The 16,499-nt window shown below is 44.5% G+C and overlaps 4 protein-coding genes across 4 annotated transcripts, besides 3 other annotated features; 2 read left to right on the top strand and 2 right to left on the bottom strand.

The window, feature by feature from the left end:
• Window positions 1–2,476: 2,476 nt before the first annotated feature.
• On the bottom strand, window positions 2,477–4,046 carry TSTA_111940 (aminotransferase family protein (LolT), putative; the record flags this gene model as incomplete). The annotated part of the gene is made up of 3 exons (XM_002481305.1): window positions 2,477–3,167; window positions 3,219–3,810; window positions 3,944–4,046. 3 exons carry the CDS (start codon window positions 4,044–4,046, stop codon window positions 2,477–2,479), a joined length of 1,386 nt encoding a protein of 461 aa, XP_002481350.1.
• Window positions 4,047–9,018: 4,972 nt separating this feature from the next.
• Window positions 9,019–12,516: a mobile genetic element.
• TSTA_111930 (reverse transcriptase, putative) lies at window positions 10,213–11,004 on the top strand (the record flags this gene model as incomplete). Its single annotated transcript, XM_002481304.1, has 2 exons — window positions 10,213–10,296; window positions 10,414–11,004. 2 exons carry the CDS (start codon window positions 10,213–10,215, stop codon window positions 11,002–11,004), a joined length of 675 nt encoding a protein of 224 aa, XP_002481349.1.
• Window positions 11,687–12,525, top strand: TSTA_111920 (uncharacterized protein; the record flags this gene model as incomplete). Its single annotated transcript, XM_002481303.1, has 2 exons — window positions 11,687–11,704; window positions 11,767–12,525. The coding sequence occupies 2 exons, from the start codon at window positions 11,687–11,689 to the stop codon at window positions 12,523–12,525; spliced, it is 777 nt and encodes a 258-aa protein (XP_002481348.1).
• A 218-nt stretch (window positions 12,526–12,743) lies between these two features.
• Window positions 12,744–12,804: a sequence feature (GA-rich).
• Window positions 12,805–13,067: 263 nt separating this feature from the next.
• Window positions 13,068–13,087: a microsatellite.
• A 2,036-nt stretch (window positions 13,088–15,123) lies between these two features.
• On the bottom strand, window positions 15,124–16,210 carry TSTA_111910 (3-isopropylmalate dehydrogenase, putative; the record flags this gene model as incomplete). The annotated part of the gene is made up of 4 exons (XM_002481302.1): window positions 15,124–15,549; window positions 15,580–15,809; window positions 15,892–16,018; window positions 16,148–16,210. The coding sequence occupies 4 exons, from the start codon at window positions 16,208–16,210 to the stop codon at window positions 15,124–15,126; spliced, it is 846 nt and encodes a 281-aa protein (XP_002481347.1).
• Between the last annotated feature and the right edge of the window lie 289 nt (window positions 16,211–16,499).

Raw genomic sequence — 16,499 nt, 5'->3', positions numbered from 1 at the left:
ATTACAAGGTAAGTAGATATTATTGTTTCCAGTCCTCAATCCCTACACTCAAGGCAAACAAAGACTCCAAAATGAAATGGCATACTCCATCATACAATGCGTAATTCGCTACACAGAATCAAGAATGAAGAATCTTTTTCAGCCAATGACAAGTATCATCGTCAACATCAGATATACTTCTTTCCGCCGAGTCGGCATGGTAGACCGCATCCCGACAGACCCTTGAAGCAACATGTGACGGGACTCCTGTAAGCATGGTACCTAGTGCATCCAAAACGGCAATGGTGCGGTGTGTGCTGACCATGTAATCACACTGCGACCGGGCTGTCGTTGTCATCGACTTGCTATCGGCAGTTAAGACAGGCCATTTGGACTGTAGATATCGATGAGACTCATTCAATGAAAAACCTCCATTCAGTATTAGGTCTTCATGGATATCATCCCGTGTAAAGAGCCATGCGCACACAATTGCAATCTTGGAGTCGTGGAATGTAGTCATTTCGGAAATCATTGCTAATCGCTCTGCACCGTTCGGTTGACTGATACTGACAATGTTTCCGACGCCTAATACCGGACGTCGTTTGCTTCTTGGTGATGTTGCATTTGTCTTCGAAGTCTCAGCTGTATCATCCGATTGATTGATTTCTGCCGTTTCTCTGGTCGTGTCAATTATTGATTTCGTACTGTATCTCTTGCCAAATGGCAAAGCGTCGGTCCGATTTGATCGACCTTTTCGGCTATTTCCAGCAGGTCTCAAGGATGGATACGCCATATGCAACGCTGTGGAGTGGACGGGCATTTCGAAAATTTGTGTACCGCGAGAGAAAGTCGTGATGGGCGAGGAGCATCTCATTCTCCCGTCATATTGATAACAGGTTTCTGGTATTGGGTTTGTCCTTCTCGTCCGCCCTACCGTAAGATCGAAGATTTTGTCTTCGGATGTCATGATTGACGTAGTAATTCACAACAATCACATATGTCCTGGCTGCAGTATTTTCCCTGATAGATTCAAAGTGCGCCTGTGAAGTCAAGTACCCGAGCAGACACGAGCAGACCAATTATAGGAACATATGGTCAATTCGATTAAGGAGAACAGGGGAGTAAGAGTAATTTCTGCCTAGTCTAATGGGTAAGCCCAAAGGCATTTGGTTACTGCCAGCGCTTCGTACATGGATCGTCTAAGCGCTAGGTACCATGACACTGGGATACTCGGTGTGGTCCCAGAGAGATTGTGGCTGACTAGCACTAAGCCCTCGCTTGTAAGCTTCGAATTGAGATATTTGGGCATTGAAATACGATCCTTCCTAATCACTTCAAAGCCCACATGACAATGAAGGATTTGAAGTGTGCTCAGTGATTGGAGGGTTTCTATTGTCAGACACGTAGTGCTTCGTATTCGTTTATAAGACCTTTGCAACCTTCTGATGGCAATCGGAAAGCATATTGAATTCCCGCAGTTAAGTTACAGCTTCAAAGACAAACGAAACCGAGCCACTCGTCTCTCTGACAAATTGGCAAAGCAACCCCATAAGGCCCTCGAGAATTCAATACGCATCGCATAGGGATCGCATACGGTAGTCCCAGTTCATCAGATCCCGAAACCAAATGATCTGAAACTGACGAAAGTAGTTATCTGCAGCGTCAAAGCATAATGTAGCATTGTTGTCTTTTATCTAGGTAACTATACAACATCCGTGAGCATCCATAGATATAAAAACGACTGCCAAGCCGTCAATTAGCAGCTAAGAGCCGAAGTATGGGCTTATTATAATTTACCTATTGAGTAAGAAATTCAGGCTTCACTCGACTTACCTTAATAGAAATGCGAGAGGTAGGAAGGCAGTGTCAGTTGGATGCATACCGAGATAGTTTTATACGAACCTGGGCGACTCTTCGTACACTAACCCCAATTCAGTTAGATTACTAATCCGTAACGGGCGCTAATGGGACTACACCCTGCGCTAGTCTATTTCAAGAAAGCGCTCAATAGAATCCTACGTTCGTACACTAGGCCGAAAGAGGAACTGCTCTTGCAGCTTCAAATTCTAGATTTCATGTCATGGCTGTTTAAATGTAGAAGGCGTGGAATCTAAGAGCAAGATGTGAGACTAGATCAGACGCCGGCAATATCACGAGTTGTTTCTGCCCCAGATTTGCATCACCTCGGTACATAGGCCATTACCGAAGATGGGCACGTCACTGTAATATACGAAATCCATCTAGAGATTTTAGTGAAAGTGATTCGCACCGGTATGATTAACATAAGCAATCCCAGCAATACCGATGCTGGTATCAGGGTTTGTTGCGAGGGATGGAAGATATTTGGAACCAATGTCTCTATCAAAAGTTTAACGCGAAAGTGCTGATCGATGATTTGTGACCCAGCGCCTATAAATTAACATGTTTTTCACAGTTTGTATCCGTGACCATAAGTACGACTCAATAAGGTTGTATAACTTGGCCCAAGGTCATGAACTCAAATCCTCGACTTGTGCAGCCATTCTCCTGAAGCAACCCGTTCACAGAGGCTACGCGCAATATGGCCAATCCATTCGAAATCCTCAATTTCAAGATAAATCTGCCCACTTAGCCGAAGCCACAACCATCCTCCATGTGGGTAGAATTTTGCAAAGGTATCAAACTCCTGTATAAGTTTGGCTTGCATCCATTCCGTTACTGGCGTTGCGTCCTTTATACTGAGCAATGGAAATGGAGAGGATGATGGATCTGGTACATGACGATTAACGTTCTTATCGTCTTTGAAAGCTAGTGGCATTCGCACATTTGTCATAGCGCATCTTCGAATATCACTTTGTTCGATAGGAATGGAGAGTCCAGGTTCTTGCATGACATCTGTTCCCAATATTCGAGCGACAACATCTCCACCTTCTTGAGCAATGGTGTGTAGGTATGTATATATAGCGGCTTCACCTCCACATACTCGTTTTCGAAAGTCGAGGGCAGCGGGGACACACATATAGGGAGTATCATCCGCAGTTGCAACAAATTCGAACAATATTTCAAAGTCGGATTTTCCTGCGTGTATCCCACGTCCCCTGTCAGCAGGTGACGTATAACCATGAGATGTGGGAAAAGATGTTCGGAGTAGATGCTGATTACGTTTGGGAACATAAAGCAATGCACACCCACGAGGTGTGTATAGCCATCTATAAATGTTAATTATATAGTCCTAAACTGATATGGATACTGGGACATACTTGTGACAGTTACTGACGAAAAAGTCAGGGCTAAGATCCCCAAGATACAAAGGAATCTGACCGACGCCGTGTGCGCCATCGATAACACTCAAAATTGACTCTTTTGTGCATGCCTTGATAAGTTTTTCAAAGGGAAACCTGACCCCCGGAACCGATACAATCGTGTCAAATATAGCCACCCGCACGTTCTGCCCCTCACTTTTCGTCTGCTTCACCACAGCCAGAAACTTCTTCAAGATCTCGTCGTGCGTGATCGGAAAAGTGTAGCTGACTCTTCGCGTTTGCACCGGGGTTGTTTCCATCAATGATTCTAAGGTCTGTTCCACTGCATTATATACTGTCGCAAAGTATACGATGACATCGCCCTGTTTGAAATCCAGATTTCGGAGAATAGTATTAATCCCGGTGGAGGCATTTTTCACAAATACGCACTCGTCGACCGGGGCGTGAACTAAATTTGCAATTGCCTTGCGAGACTCGGTAACGTGTTCTGCATGCGATATGACGAAGAAAACATCGGGCCGGGATTCTTGTTCATCTTGCAATTTGCGTTGCGCATCGCGTACTTGGACAGGAAATGTGCCGAAGGAGCCTATGAAATGTAAATACCAGACACTCCATTAGCCCTCGAGCTCCGAGAATTCATATTCAAGACTTTTTACGCGGGACATAAAGGGAAAGAACTGTAGGTTTAAGAAGACAAAATGAGAAGCGACAGAAAGTACCGTGATTGAGTGGTCGATATCTCGGGTTGATCATGAAGTGCTTCCGCAGCATGTTACGGCCGAAGGCTGTCGGGCCGTCCGGGCTTGCAATATACTCGCCCATTGTTAGAAATTAAGCTGCGTATTGGGAGCAATGGTGTAGTTTGTTGAAGAGAGAAATCAATTAAAGAGAGACAAGTAGAGTGAGATAAGATAACCCCACACCGTTTATCTTTGATGCCTGATATTTTAGGTGCCAAAATGTCGCCGGGATTGAATAACCCTAATAACTATATCGCCCAACGAGTGCCTGTATTTCATGACGGTCTTATTGAGTGTTGAGGGATTGTTTACGCCGAGAATACGCAGAATCAATTAGACTAGCTATCACATGCCTTTAGCTTAAATAAAACTTCGATGAATACACAGCGTGTAGTGGCAATACTTGATTTCAGCTTGCTGCTTGTGAAATGTTCCCACAGAACGATGAATGCTTCAAGAATTGCTTACGATATCTCGGCGCCTTCAGTATTCATATAACATGATCTCTCAGATTACATATAATTGAAGGCTTTTGTAGAGATTCTCTTCCACTGCAAGAGTTGGATAGAGTAATCTCACATGTGAAAGCCTAGCTATTACTGACCATGCAATGCATTTGTGGATGTTGAAAACTGGATAGTACATACGGGATAGTAACACTATAGATACAAGACGAATGTTGTAGGTAGTCCGGAGCTCTGGTGACATGCGCCAATGCCTTCAAGTGTACAAAGTTATTTCCAATACGGGCAGAAGGTGGCTTCGCAACTAGATGCCGTGTCATTTACTGGACGTCCACTCGATAGTGAAATCATATTGTCTATTGGATTGACCTTGAAGTACTGGATTACAGTCATGTACATATCAAGACACTGTGCGATTAATGAGACTTCCAGTAATTTAGACGAGGTGGTGGCGACTACCAGTATCCACTGTCCATCACCTAGGTATATCTAAGTGACAGTATATAGATGGAAATAATTACGAAAGTTTACTACAACATGGGATCAATTCTGCCAGGTTCCGTGGATTACTTCACAAAATAGCCCAGGAGGACTCGTGTACCGTTCTCAGTTCTACGTCTCAAATGTGTCGGATTAGTCGGTTTATTCCAGGCCAATCCTGAAAAGTGTTTTACTAGTATCAAAGAAAAGAAGTGACTAGCAAGATTGTATGTATTGAGTTCTGTTCTTTCTGTTCATCAAGTTTCAAAGCTGGGCTTTTATAAACATCTTTGGCGGGGTGATTTGTGAGCTATCATAAGGGGTAAACATTGGGCTGAAATCTCGGTTCCCAGATATATGACCTAAGGTGCCTTTTTAGACCTGTAAGATCGAACATCAAGTCTCTCTGCCTCGTTTGTAATCCAGATTATCTGACAAAATGAGCGAATTAAAGCCATGCCACGTGAGGAGGGAGTAGGGGATCACATCAATTTACCAAGCAATGCTATAGCAACACATCTCCTGCGAAGCGAAGTTAAATGTACATGTATAAGAAGTGGCGTGGATTGTCTTGAAATGCTACTCAACAGGTGCGATGGTTGTACAAATCAATTATACTCTACATGAGGGGTACTCACTCACCCCGGGCCGATTTTATTGCCTCGTACCCATGTTGATAGATGGATGGTTCGATTCCTGGGTTCATCCCAGCGTTGGCTGTATAATGAGCGAGATAAATGTGTCTAGATATACCGAGATAGAATATAAATATCCAATTCCACGTACCTCTAGGGCTATCCTTCATGTCACATTGACACTGGTCTCTACTGTTGCTGTCGCTCCCAAGGTCCATTTTTAGTGCCTTAACTAGTCTTTTCAGTTAAAGAAAGTTCACTTTAAACACCTTAAATTGTTCAAAAATGATCCTATCACTCGCTATAACCTTTGTGATTTATGCCTTCGTTTGTGGATTCGCCACACCATGCTATTATCAAACCTACCAGTGTGGTTATATTCTAGCTGAGTTGAATGGTACGAGAAAGATCAACGAAAAGAAGAACTGGCTTGATAGCTAATCGAGTTATGCTACACCTTTAATGAGCTCTCTGCAGTGGTGAACCAGTCTGGGGTTATCCCACCACCTGGGATAGTTCCAGTCTATCAAGTACTGTACCGATGCAATGATAGTCAAGGAGGCATTATAGCAAACACATATTGTGTTAATGGGCGTCAATCGACTTACAACGTTACTGTCGACGACCAATGCAGTCAGAATCCCGGTACAAACACATCAACGGCAATCGTGACTGCAACGGCGACTGTTGTTGTACCTCCAACATGCCGTCCCATTATCCCTTTCGCGAAGTTATTGTTGGTTTAGCTACGGTCCGTATCACGAAGCATAGACGGTAGCAAGGCACGAGCACGAAGCGGCCTAATGAGCCTGGCAATATGAAGCTATCTTGATTCCTAATATTGTGACTAGGACGGGGGATAGCTAGCTAGATATACGCGGCACGCACGTGCCACGTCAGACTAACTAATCCGGTGCCGAAACGCGTAGGGTTTGATATTCACGTTCCGACAGTTACATTTATCTATTCTCTGCAAAAACAACGATCGGAACCCAGAAAAATAAATTGATATCCGGTCTCCTTTTGCCGTATGTACTGTAAGGTGTTGCTAGGAGAGTCGAGCCGCACTTGTATGAGCCAACAAAGCAGACCTGCTGTGCTCGAACCTGCTGAGACCCGCGCAGGATGTGACGAGCCTGGCAGCTGTATCGCGTTGGCTCCTCGTCGGAGCCCTAAGCTCTAGGGAGTTCCAAATCGGGATATCTCTTTGTCTTCACAATTTCCCGATTAGGCTCCGATGAGAGCCGTACGCACATACAAAAGAGATCTCTGCCCGCGGCTGGGCGTGCTCTTTTCCTTTTTTTCCTTATGCTTAGTTTTTGTTGGACTAGTTACCTCTTAGGATAGAGAATGCACGCCGTCACACAGGATAGCAAAGAAAGCAGCGGGGATAGTAGCAAATGAGATCATATTGATTGAGTAATATTTGACGCGGCAGATTATCAAGATAGCAGTTGATATTTGTCGGAACGTGAATATCAAACCTAGCGCGTTTCGGCACTGAATATCAGTTAGTCGAACGCGGCACGTGCGTGCCGCGTATATATGTAGTTAGCTACTCCCCGTCCCCCTTACTCTTGGATAGGAGTTGATAGGCGACTGTTAATGTGCTGGTTGTTGTTATTGGTTATCTAAGCTAACTACAGCTGCGCTGACCCCTTTACGGAGGTCACATGACTCTCGGAGCATAGTTGATCCGCGCCGGAGGGAGATCCACGGGTGTAGCACGCTGACAGCGACTTCCTTATAATTATTTATATCAAACAGTCGGAGGCTCACAATCCTCAACCCTCTCTACCACCTAGCTCCCAGGAGTGCAGCCTTTGACGCGTCCCAACGCGCCCGGCAACACCATGGCGCGTAAAGGCCCTGGTACAGACGGCCCTCTACAGACAGCCTTTCTGGAATCCACGTCTACAGCCACAACAAGAGCTTCTGAGGGACAGAAGATCTTCAGCCCCATAGCTGTATTCCTTGATAAACACCGCAGCTAAACCACCGGCCTTGCTCCTCACCTACTGAGAGCCCTCACCACTCTAAGCGATGACCTCACCTTGGTAGCTCAACAACATTTCAACACTTATATCAGCGGTATCTTGACGATCTCCATTCTACCTGCCCTGTCTCCTTCTCCTTCCTCTTCCCCCATCCTAAATCCCTTACCCCCTTCACCCCCTCCCTCACGTCCCCCCTCAGGCCTTAACCAGTCAACTTATGCGACTATTACCTAATATGCCCCGGTCAAATTAACTCCCACTACTCACTCTAAAGCCTCTATTAAAAAGCCTATGCTTCTGGTGAAACAACCCCTTCCTAACATCTGGCTCTTCGTACGCCTCCCAGCTGACCATGCAGCCAGAAAAATGGAAGCCTACGCTATCTACTCTAGCCTACAATCTCAACTAAACTTAAATAGTGCAGCACTAAAAGAAGTCCAAGCTATAAAGACTGGCTTTGCACTATGTCCCTCATCTCCAGAAGCCCTCCTAGCCCTTGAGGCCCAAAAAGAGACGATCTCTGCATTCTTTATTAACTGCTAGATAGAATGCAGCTCCCAATGGGTCTTATACCGAGTCACCAACATGCCAAGGAAAATTAGCTAAATCTTAGATGGTCAATACTCTCTAATCCCTGTCAATCCTACACTACTATCCTTAGAAATTAGCAAAACTACAGGGCTCAAGCCTATATCTATTAGCGAGACCACTACGAGCGCTGCCAACCCTGATACTCTCTCCTCAAGCTGGTTTGTCAACTTCCTAGAAGGCACGAAATTACTACTGCCTATCCAGCTACATCTTTTTAGCACTATCACTAATGCTCGTCATCTCTCTAAGAAAACAACAGTTATTTAATGCACACAATACTAGAAATGGCATAATGCACGATCCTGTGCACGCCCCTCTCGATGCCGACTATGCAGCTCCTCAGAGCATACTGAAGAGGGCTATGTCAACCGCTGCATAGCCCTAGAGCCTCATTAATGCCCTCCTAGATGCATATACTGCTATGGACTACATCTAGCTAATTTTACAGAATGCCTTCTACGCCCTAAAGGCAATACTAAACATACTAAAGCTTAACAAACAGAGATCCGCAAATCCTACACCATAAACCTTGCAAAAGCTCGAACTGAAGGAGGATGTAGCTCTTAGCTCTCCATAGGCACACAAGAAACACCTATAGCATTAGATAAGATGCCATCACAGCCTTCAATCTATGAGATTATCTCTCCTTTCCGTTCAGTAACCCCCCCACCTCGCGCCCTAACTAAAGATCCTCCCATTATAGCTCGTGCAGTTTATTTTACAACCCCTCAACCACAAAATTAGTTTGCCTCTCTTCTTGAACAGGAGCTATGATCTATCACTATCTAACTTAAAAGGCGCCTCTCAAAATCCTACAGTTAAATGTAGGGCACGCGCCAGACGCACATGAAATAGCCCTCACATTAGCATACACTAGCAACATTAATATTATCCTAATCCAAGAACTATATACATTCAAAGACCTTAGCTAATAGATTACTAAAAAACATCCATCATATGAATGCTTCTCCCCAACTGATAGCTAGGCAATAAGTGGCCGAACACAAGTCCTCACCTATATCTAAAAGAAGAAAGGCATCCGGACCTCCCAGCTACGCCTCTTTACAACTGACACTAAAGAAGCCTCAGATCTCCTATTCCTTTAGATTTTTTCACCCACAGGAAAGTCCACTCTGATAGTTAACATCTATAATGCCCCAGCAGGCTGCAGCAGAGCAGGTGAAGCCACAAAAGCTCTCACAATCTTGCCAGAGGTGTATTTCCCTCAAATAACGATACTTACAGGTGATCTCAACCTACTACACAACAGATGGCAACCCTCGCTATAACGCAGCCCTACAACTTTTGCAGAGCCGTTTATCAACTGGCTGGATCTCCAGGGTCTAGTACTCATTTCCGACATAGACTGTCCCATACATGAAAGGGGTAACGTGTTAGACCTTAGTTTCGCCTTAAGCCCTCTGGCACTCGCAGGAGCCAAAGCTAGCATAGCGAGCCACTTAGATACTACCTCTGATCATCAACCACTAATTACCACTGTTCTATGGGATTAGAGATACAAGGAAACAGCTCAGAAACTGAGATTTGACACACTAGACCACACCTCCTTCCTCTCGCTCCTCGCCTCTAATCTCGCTGGCACTGAGAGCTCAGCCGCAACAGAAGAAGATCTTGATGCCCTTGCTAAAAAACTGACATCTGCAATTCAAGGAGCATATAGAGGCTCTGCTAAGAGGACTATGACACAAGGCATAGAATAACCATGGTGGAATGAAGACTACAAGAAAGCTTTACACAATTACTGCTTAGGCCTCTGCTCAAAGACAGACTTCCGCAGAATAACAAGATGGTCTCAACGACAATTTTGGCGAGATAAGCTCTCTACGGCAACACAAATGAAGGATATCTTCGATATGAGTAAATAGCATAAGTCTATAGGCACCTTCTGAAGCCCTCCACTGAAGGATCTACTGAGACCCAATAGCTTCCCAGCAGTTACTATACATGAGAAACGAGACGTACTAGTCCGTAATCTTCTTTAAAACTTGGCTGAGGCAGGAGACATACCTCTGGACTCCCCAGCAGTCCCTACCACTAGTCTCTACTTCCCAGATATAACAATGGCACAGGTGGAGGAGTCAGTACTTCAGGCAGGAAACACAGCCCCTGGCTCAGACGAAATCCCAACCTGCATACTTAAAGTGGTATGGCCTCTAATTAAGGACAAGGTACTAATGTTATATCAAGGGTGCCTAAAGATTGGTTATCACCTGAAATGCTTTCGACATGCAATCTTAGCAATTATCTAGAAACTAAAAAAGACTGATTGGTCCTTACCTAGATCATATAGACCGATTGCTCTCCTATCAGTTCTTGGCAAAGGACTTGAGCGCTTGGTGGCATGGAATATGGCATGGATCTCTATACACTATAAAGTATTAGCAAGGCAACAGTTTAGGGCTCTCCCACTAAGATCTGCAAATGATCTAACCACATGCCTAACATATGATGTTGAACAAGCACTAAATCAAGGCATGACTGCCTCACTCCTTACCCTAGATGTCAAGAGCGCTTTTGATGCCGTGCTTCCCGGCAGACTCATCCGCAGATTACGTGAGCAGGGCTGGCCCACTAATCTTATTCTCTGGATTGCCTCCTTTGCTACTGGGCGATCAGTCCAGATCCGACTCAATGGAGAGATTGACCCCTCAACAGACATTGCCTGCGGTCTTCCACAAGGATCCCCAGTATCTAGCATTCTTTTCATACTCTACATAGCGCCCCTATTCTGTCTAGGAAACCCAAGGAACAGATTTGGTTACGCAGACGATGCAGCTAACCTGGCAATCTCAACATCTCTTGCTACTAACTGCGAAGCATTATCAGACTCACTACAAGAAGCTCTAAACTAGGGCGCTGCAGAGGGCATTACATTTGCACCAGATAAATACAAGCTTCTTCACTTCTCCTGACATAAAGCAGACCAGGACCCAATCTATACACCTTCAGTAAAAGCTAGATCTATCATAATCTTAGAAAATACTAAATGGCTATATCTACGCTGGCTAGGAATCCTCTTTAATAAAAAGCTAATATTTAAATGGTACATTGGTAAAACAGCATCTAAAGCCCTCACTATAGCTAATGCCCTTCGCTCTCTAGGGAATACTATCTGTAGAGTCAAACCTCATTTACTATAGCAGGCTGTATCAGCCTGTGTACTCTATAAAGCATACTATGGCGCAGAAACCTGGTGGCCAGGACATACTCGCCCTGGACCTTCCTAAATCTCAAATCGAGTTGGAGAACATCTTGAGAAACTAACCAAAGTAATACTAGCAGGCGCAAGAGCAGTCCTTCCAGTTTTCTGCATAACCCTAATATCTGTTCTATACCAAGAGTCTGGATTCTCTCTGCTAGAAATTGAACTAGATTAAATAGCTCTCCAAATATTGGTCCGCCTACGGCGTCTTAATCCATACCACCCACTCCGAAGACGCGCAGAACAGATAGCCAGAGACAGCCAACAAACCAGTCGATTTGCCCGCCAAGTGCTGGCGCTCCCCAACTCTGAATAAATAAACCCTCTACAACATGCTCCCTAGTACCCTTGTGAGTTACGCAAGAGTGCCCTAGCCCAAATAGGAGCTCCCATGGGACGCATTAAGGAACAGGCAGCGGCTAATTTCACGGCTTTTCAACGCACCATCCCTAGCTTGGATATTGTAATCTTTTCAGATGGATCTAGGCTAATAGACGGACGTGCAGGGGGTGGCTATATTGGAATTCAAGCACACTATCAGTTTCTCCGCTCCTCACTCTCATACAGACATGGGAAAGAGGTCTTTAACATAGAAGTAGAAGCTGCTCTAGCTGATGCTCAAGCAGCAATAGCATACCCAACAGCTCAATTTGCTACCAACCTATGGATCTGTCTTGACAACCTGGAAGTTATTATGCACCTCCTATCCCCCTCTACAGGATCCTCTCAAGAGGTCTTTGAATCCTTTCACACCCTTGCAGCCGCCTGGCTACTACGCGAAAGGCTTCCACACACCAAAAGTGGATCAATCCAAATCCGATGGGTCCCTGGACACACTAAAATCTCTGAGAATAAAGTAGCTGATCTCGCTGCCAAGGAAGGAGCTATCTCTATCCCCCCCTCTCCATACAAGTCCTCATATGCCTCGCTAAAGAGATACGCCAAGACTCAATCTCTTTCTGCTGCTCAGACACGGTGGCAGACTATAGCACCACAGACATACCAAGATCTAGAAATAACTACATCTCCTAAACGCCCTAGAGAGCTTCAACTTAACCGACTTGACCTTGACTGTATCATAGCGGCCCGTACTGGTTATGGAGACTTTGCGGATTACTATAAGCGCTTTAATCATGATGACGCTTATCTTCTTTGTCAGTGTAGAGCATAAAAAGCACCTCTACATTTCTTCTTCTGCTATATAGCTAAGAGATAAGCCCCTCGTCCACCTGGACCCCCTTCTGAAGTTATCTCTTTCCTTTTAGGTACTGTGAAAGGAACACGAAAACTAGCCTCATGGCTAGCAGAGACCCGTTTCTTTGAGGATATCTGTCCTCGCCAACCTCTCCTTAGCACCTAGCTAAGTCAGCCCTACTTTCCCCTTATATCTCTCTTTTCCTTTGTTCTTTTTCTTTCTTTCTTTTCTTCTTTCCTTCTTCCCTTTTTCTTTTCAAACTCACTGCTTAAGTATGATGGTGGTAGAATGATGGGTCATGGAGCGTAGGTAGACCATTGCAGCTAATAAATACCTAAAACCCACTAGGAAGTGGATCTCCCTTTAAGACCACGGCAGCTATGGAAATGCGCCAAAGAGTCTCTTATTTGTATATAAATCTGATAGGACCTGAAGCCCGAGGCTTACCCCTCGGCGGCCTATGTCCCAGTAGGGATCGGTGGGAAGCGTGCAAGTCACGAACCATGGCCGTTAAATATACACACACACACACACACACCCCCCTTACTCTTGGGGGGCAGTCATCAATATCAGGAATTCTATACCATATTGATCAGGCTCGTCAGCTCGTCGGAATAGCTGTTCTACGTGACTAGTGCTAGCGACCTAGACGTAGATAAACCGACAATATTAAAGTAAGATCTTGATTAGAGGAAGATTGCGCTGCGAGAGTTGATGACAACTAGAGCAAGTGGAAAGATTATCTATTATACCATATTTCTAGAGACGATGGTTGCATGATGAGCAATATATTCTTCTAAGTTGACGGTTTCTCATCTACAACGTTAACACTGAGAAATGCATTTATAGATCTATGTGTGGTAACACATATGATGGGAAGTTCCTCCCTTTGTCTCCAGCGCCGCTTTCCGCATGTAGTTAGCGCGGTTGGGAGAAGGATATACCCTCGCGTGCTAGCGAGGATATCCTTCTTCCCATCATGATCCTCACACACACATTAGCTAGCAAGTAATACAGAGAATTCCTCGCTATCAGCTCTCAAGAACACACTACGAATTGAAGTGAAATAGTTATGAAGTATCAGTACACAGATAATCATATCAACTCAACTAGGGCATAACTTCCGAAATGAAGAAAGAGTTCCAATTCCTACATTCATACTCACATCTAATGCTCAAGCTCACATGTAATCTTGCCCAGCCTACTAACTGCACATTTCGAGGTGTATTCCATGTTATCGTGGTTTAGCTATTTGGTAATAGAGCACTGCTAAACCTCATCATACCTCATACTGCCTAAGAAACAAGTCAACGGAGTACATTGGAATCTATGACCTAGTTGGATCGACTAAATTGGGACAATCAGAAAGCTCTAATGAAGAGCCAAAGTATACGATCATGATCTAGTATAAACCTAGTACCCTAGAGAACTTTCTCAAAGTTAGGGTCCAAGCAGTCAAGGAAAGCCATTACACTGAATACTGCCTTGTGCCCAATACCCAGTTAGGTAAGTGCATTCCCATATAGTCAGGTTAAGTTTCAAGGTTGACATTTCCACAAAACCAAATGATCCAGGCATATTAATCTATGCAGACAGTTTTCCCATCATATGTTTACGCCCATATTAGATTCATATAACACTCCAGCATGGGATAGGGATTGTGTACATGCTCCGTCTCTAGATTCGGGAACCCATCCATTGTGAATTGGGCCTAAGTTATGGTCTCCGGTGAAATTCTGACAGTATTAGTAGACAAGCCGTTGGATTCTGTGCAGCGTTCCAGGGTCCGGAAATGCCTCATATAATTTCCCACTTAGACATCAGAAGGATGTTAAAGGTAGTAATACCTATTGTAGCCCCATACGCCCACATGAATTTAAAAGACATTGAAATAATCATAGGCATGATCAAATCTGAAATAATAGTTATTACCTAGGTAGTATTGAGAAGTGTTTGATAGCCAAATAACTCTGACCAGATGGTCATTTCTCTGCTCCTAGTACAAGGAAACACAAGAGTTGGGGCTCCGAGGAGGAGACACGCCGACATTGCAATTCTGAAGTCTCGGTCATATAGGATTCAGGTGAAGCAAACAAGTAAGCACACCTCCTAACGGATAGTACAATTGTTAATGACTTTGTCAAATTCGTACACCGCTGATAGCTACGCCTATAGAGTGTACGTTATTCTATCATATAGGGTATGAGAGGCATTACGCAGCCGAATTAAGGTGCCTTTACATCGATCATTTCATAACTTTATTTCGTATATGATCAGACAATGAAGAGGGAATAATGCAATTAGGACGAGTTTCAACTTTAGGTCAAATTTGTTTTTGAACATGCATAATTTTATTTACGTAGGGAATAGATTCACGGTAATTGCAATATATCTTCTAATACGTCCATCAACGGTATAGCTGGGCTAACGCAGTGACTGTTTGATGGTTTCAACAACCTCTTATCTAAACTCAATCGTATTGACCTTCCCACCCAAATCAGGCGTACAAATCCCTTGGCTGCATGTATCCTGGACTGCTTGAAATAAACCTCTTGCCACGTCCTTCTCTCCAAGCTAATCCAGCATCTTTGAGGCGGACCATAAGGTAGCCACAGGGTTGGCAATCCCCTTCCCAGTAATATCAAAGGCACTACCATGAACCGGCTCGAATAGTGATGGGTTTTTACGCGTAGGGTCGAGATTGCTAGAAGCAGCAATGCCAATAGAACCAGCTAGTGCAGCAGCAAGGTCAGACAGGATGTCAATATGTAGATTTGTGCCCACGATTGTATCCAAAGACTCAGGATTAGCAGCCATCCGGACTGTCATAGCATCAACTAGCATTTTGTCCCATTTGACGTCCGGATATTCCCGAGCTACTTCAGCAGCAACTTCATCCCAGAGTACCATGCCGTTGAGCATGGCATTACTCTTTGTAACCACAGTAAGTAGTTTGCGAGGGTGGCTGCGGGCAGTATCAAAAGCAAAACGCATAATACGCTCAATTCCCACTCAGGTGAAAATAGATACTTCAGTTGCTGCCTCCCATGGTGTTCCGCGATGAGTCCGTCCGCCTTGACCGCGACATTCTCCTTCGCTGTTCTCGCGGACGAGTAACCAGTCAATGTCACCGTCCTCGACCCCTCTAAGCAGTGAAGGTAATTTTGGAGAGTTTTTCACGGGTCTCACATTAGCGTATAATTGCATTGGTCCACGGATGGCTAAGAGCAGATTCCATAGGGAGATAAGGTCAGGGGCCTCTACGCGGAAACACGTCAGGGAGTATTATGGATGAGCGCCCAGAAACCTGGAAGCAAAATGATCAAGAATGGGAGTCCATACCTGGCGCACCAACTGCACCGAATATACCAGCATCAAATGTTTTCAGAACATTCAACCCATCGTCTGGCATATACTTTCCCGTCTTTTTATATCGTGCCGTACTCCAATCGAGCTCGGTAAAATCGAGCTTGAATGTGCCGAGATCTCTTGCAAAGACTCAAGGACATCGATAGAAACATTCACCATTTCCTATAGGCGGAACAGATATATTAGTAATTTCAAGATAGACTGCCAGTCATAACCTGTTGCTACTAACTGGACCGATGCCATCTCCTGGTATAGTGGCGATTCTATACGTTTTGAACGCGTTTGTTGCCATTGCAGTAGTATCCGCTTCAGCTTGATAAGAAGTATGCTTGGGGGAATGATTTTTACATGGGCAAAGTAATTGCATTTTATTTTTAAAGACGTCTGATCTCATGTAGTTATAAGTCTGGAATGTCTGTATTCCTGCAGGGGCTGATAGATCTACCTGAGATTAAAACAGGCGGCAATCACACTTTGTTTTTCGATCATACCGTTGGAAATCCCCTCGTCTTTGTAGGCTGATTGATATGCCGTGAGAGGAAATCAATTCAACCACTGTAAAACATAACCAGCGAGCCGCA

The sequence above is a fragment of the Talaromyces stipitatus genome, genomic scaffold (genome assembly GCF_000003125.1).
Source record: "Talaromyces stipitatus ATCC 10500 scf_1105507295555 genomic scaffold, whole genome shotgun sequence".
In the NCBI taxonomy this organism is placed as follows: Eukaryota; Fungi; Ascomycota; class Eurotiomycetes; order Eurotiales; family Trichocomaceae; genus Talaromyces; species Talaromyces stipitatus.
The sequence above is the reverse complement of the archived record's forward strand: the minus strand, read 5'-3'. Positions and strand labels throughout refer to the sequence as shown.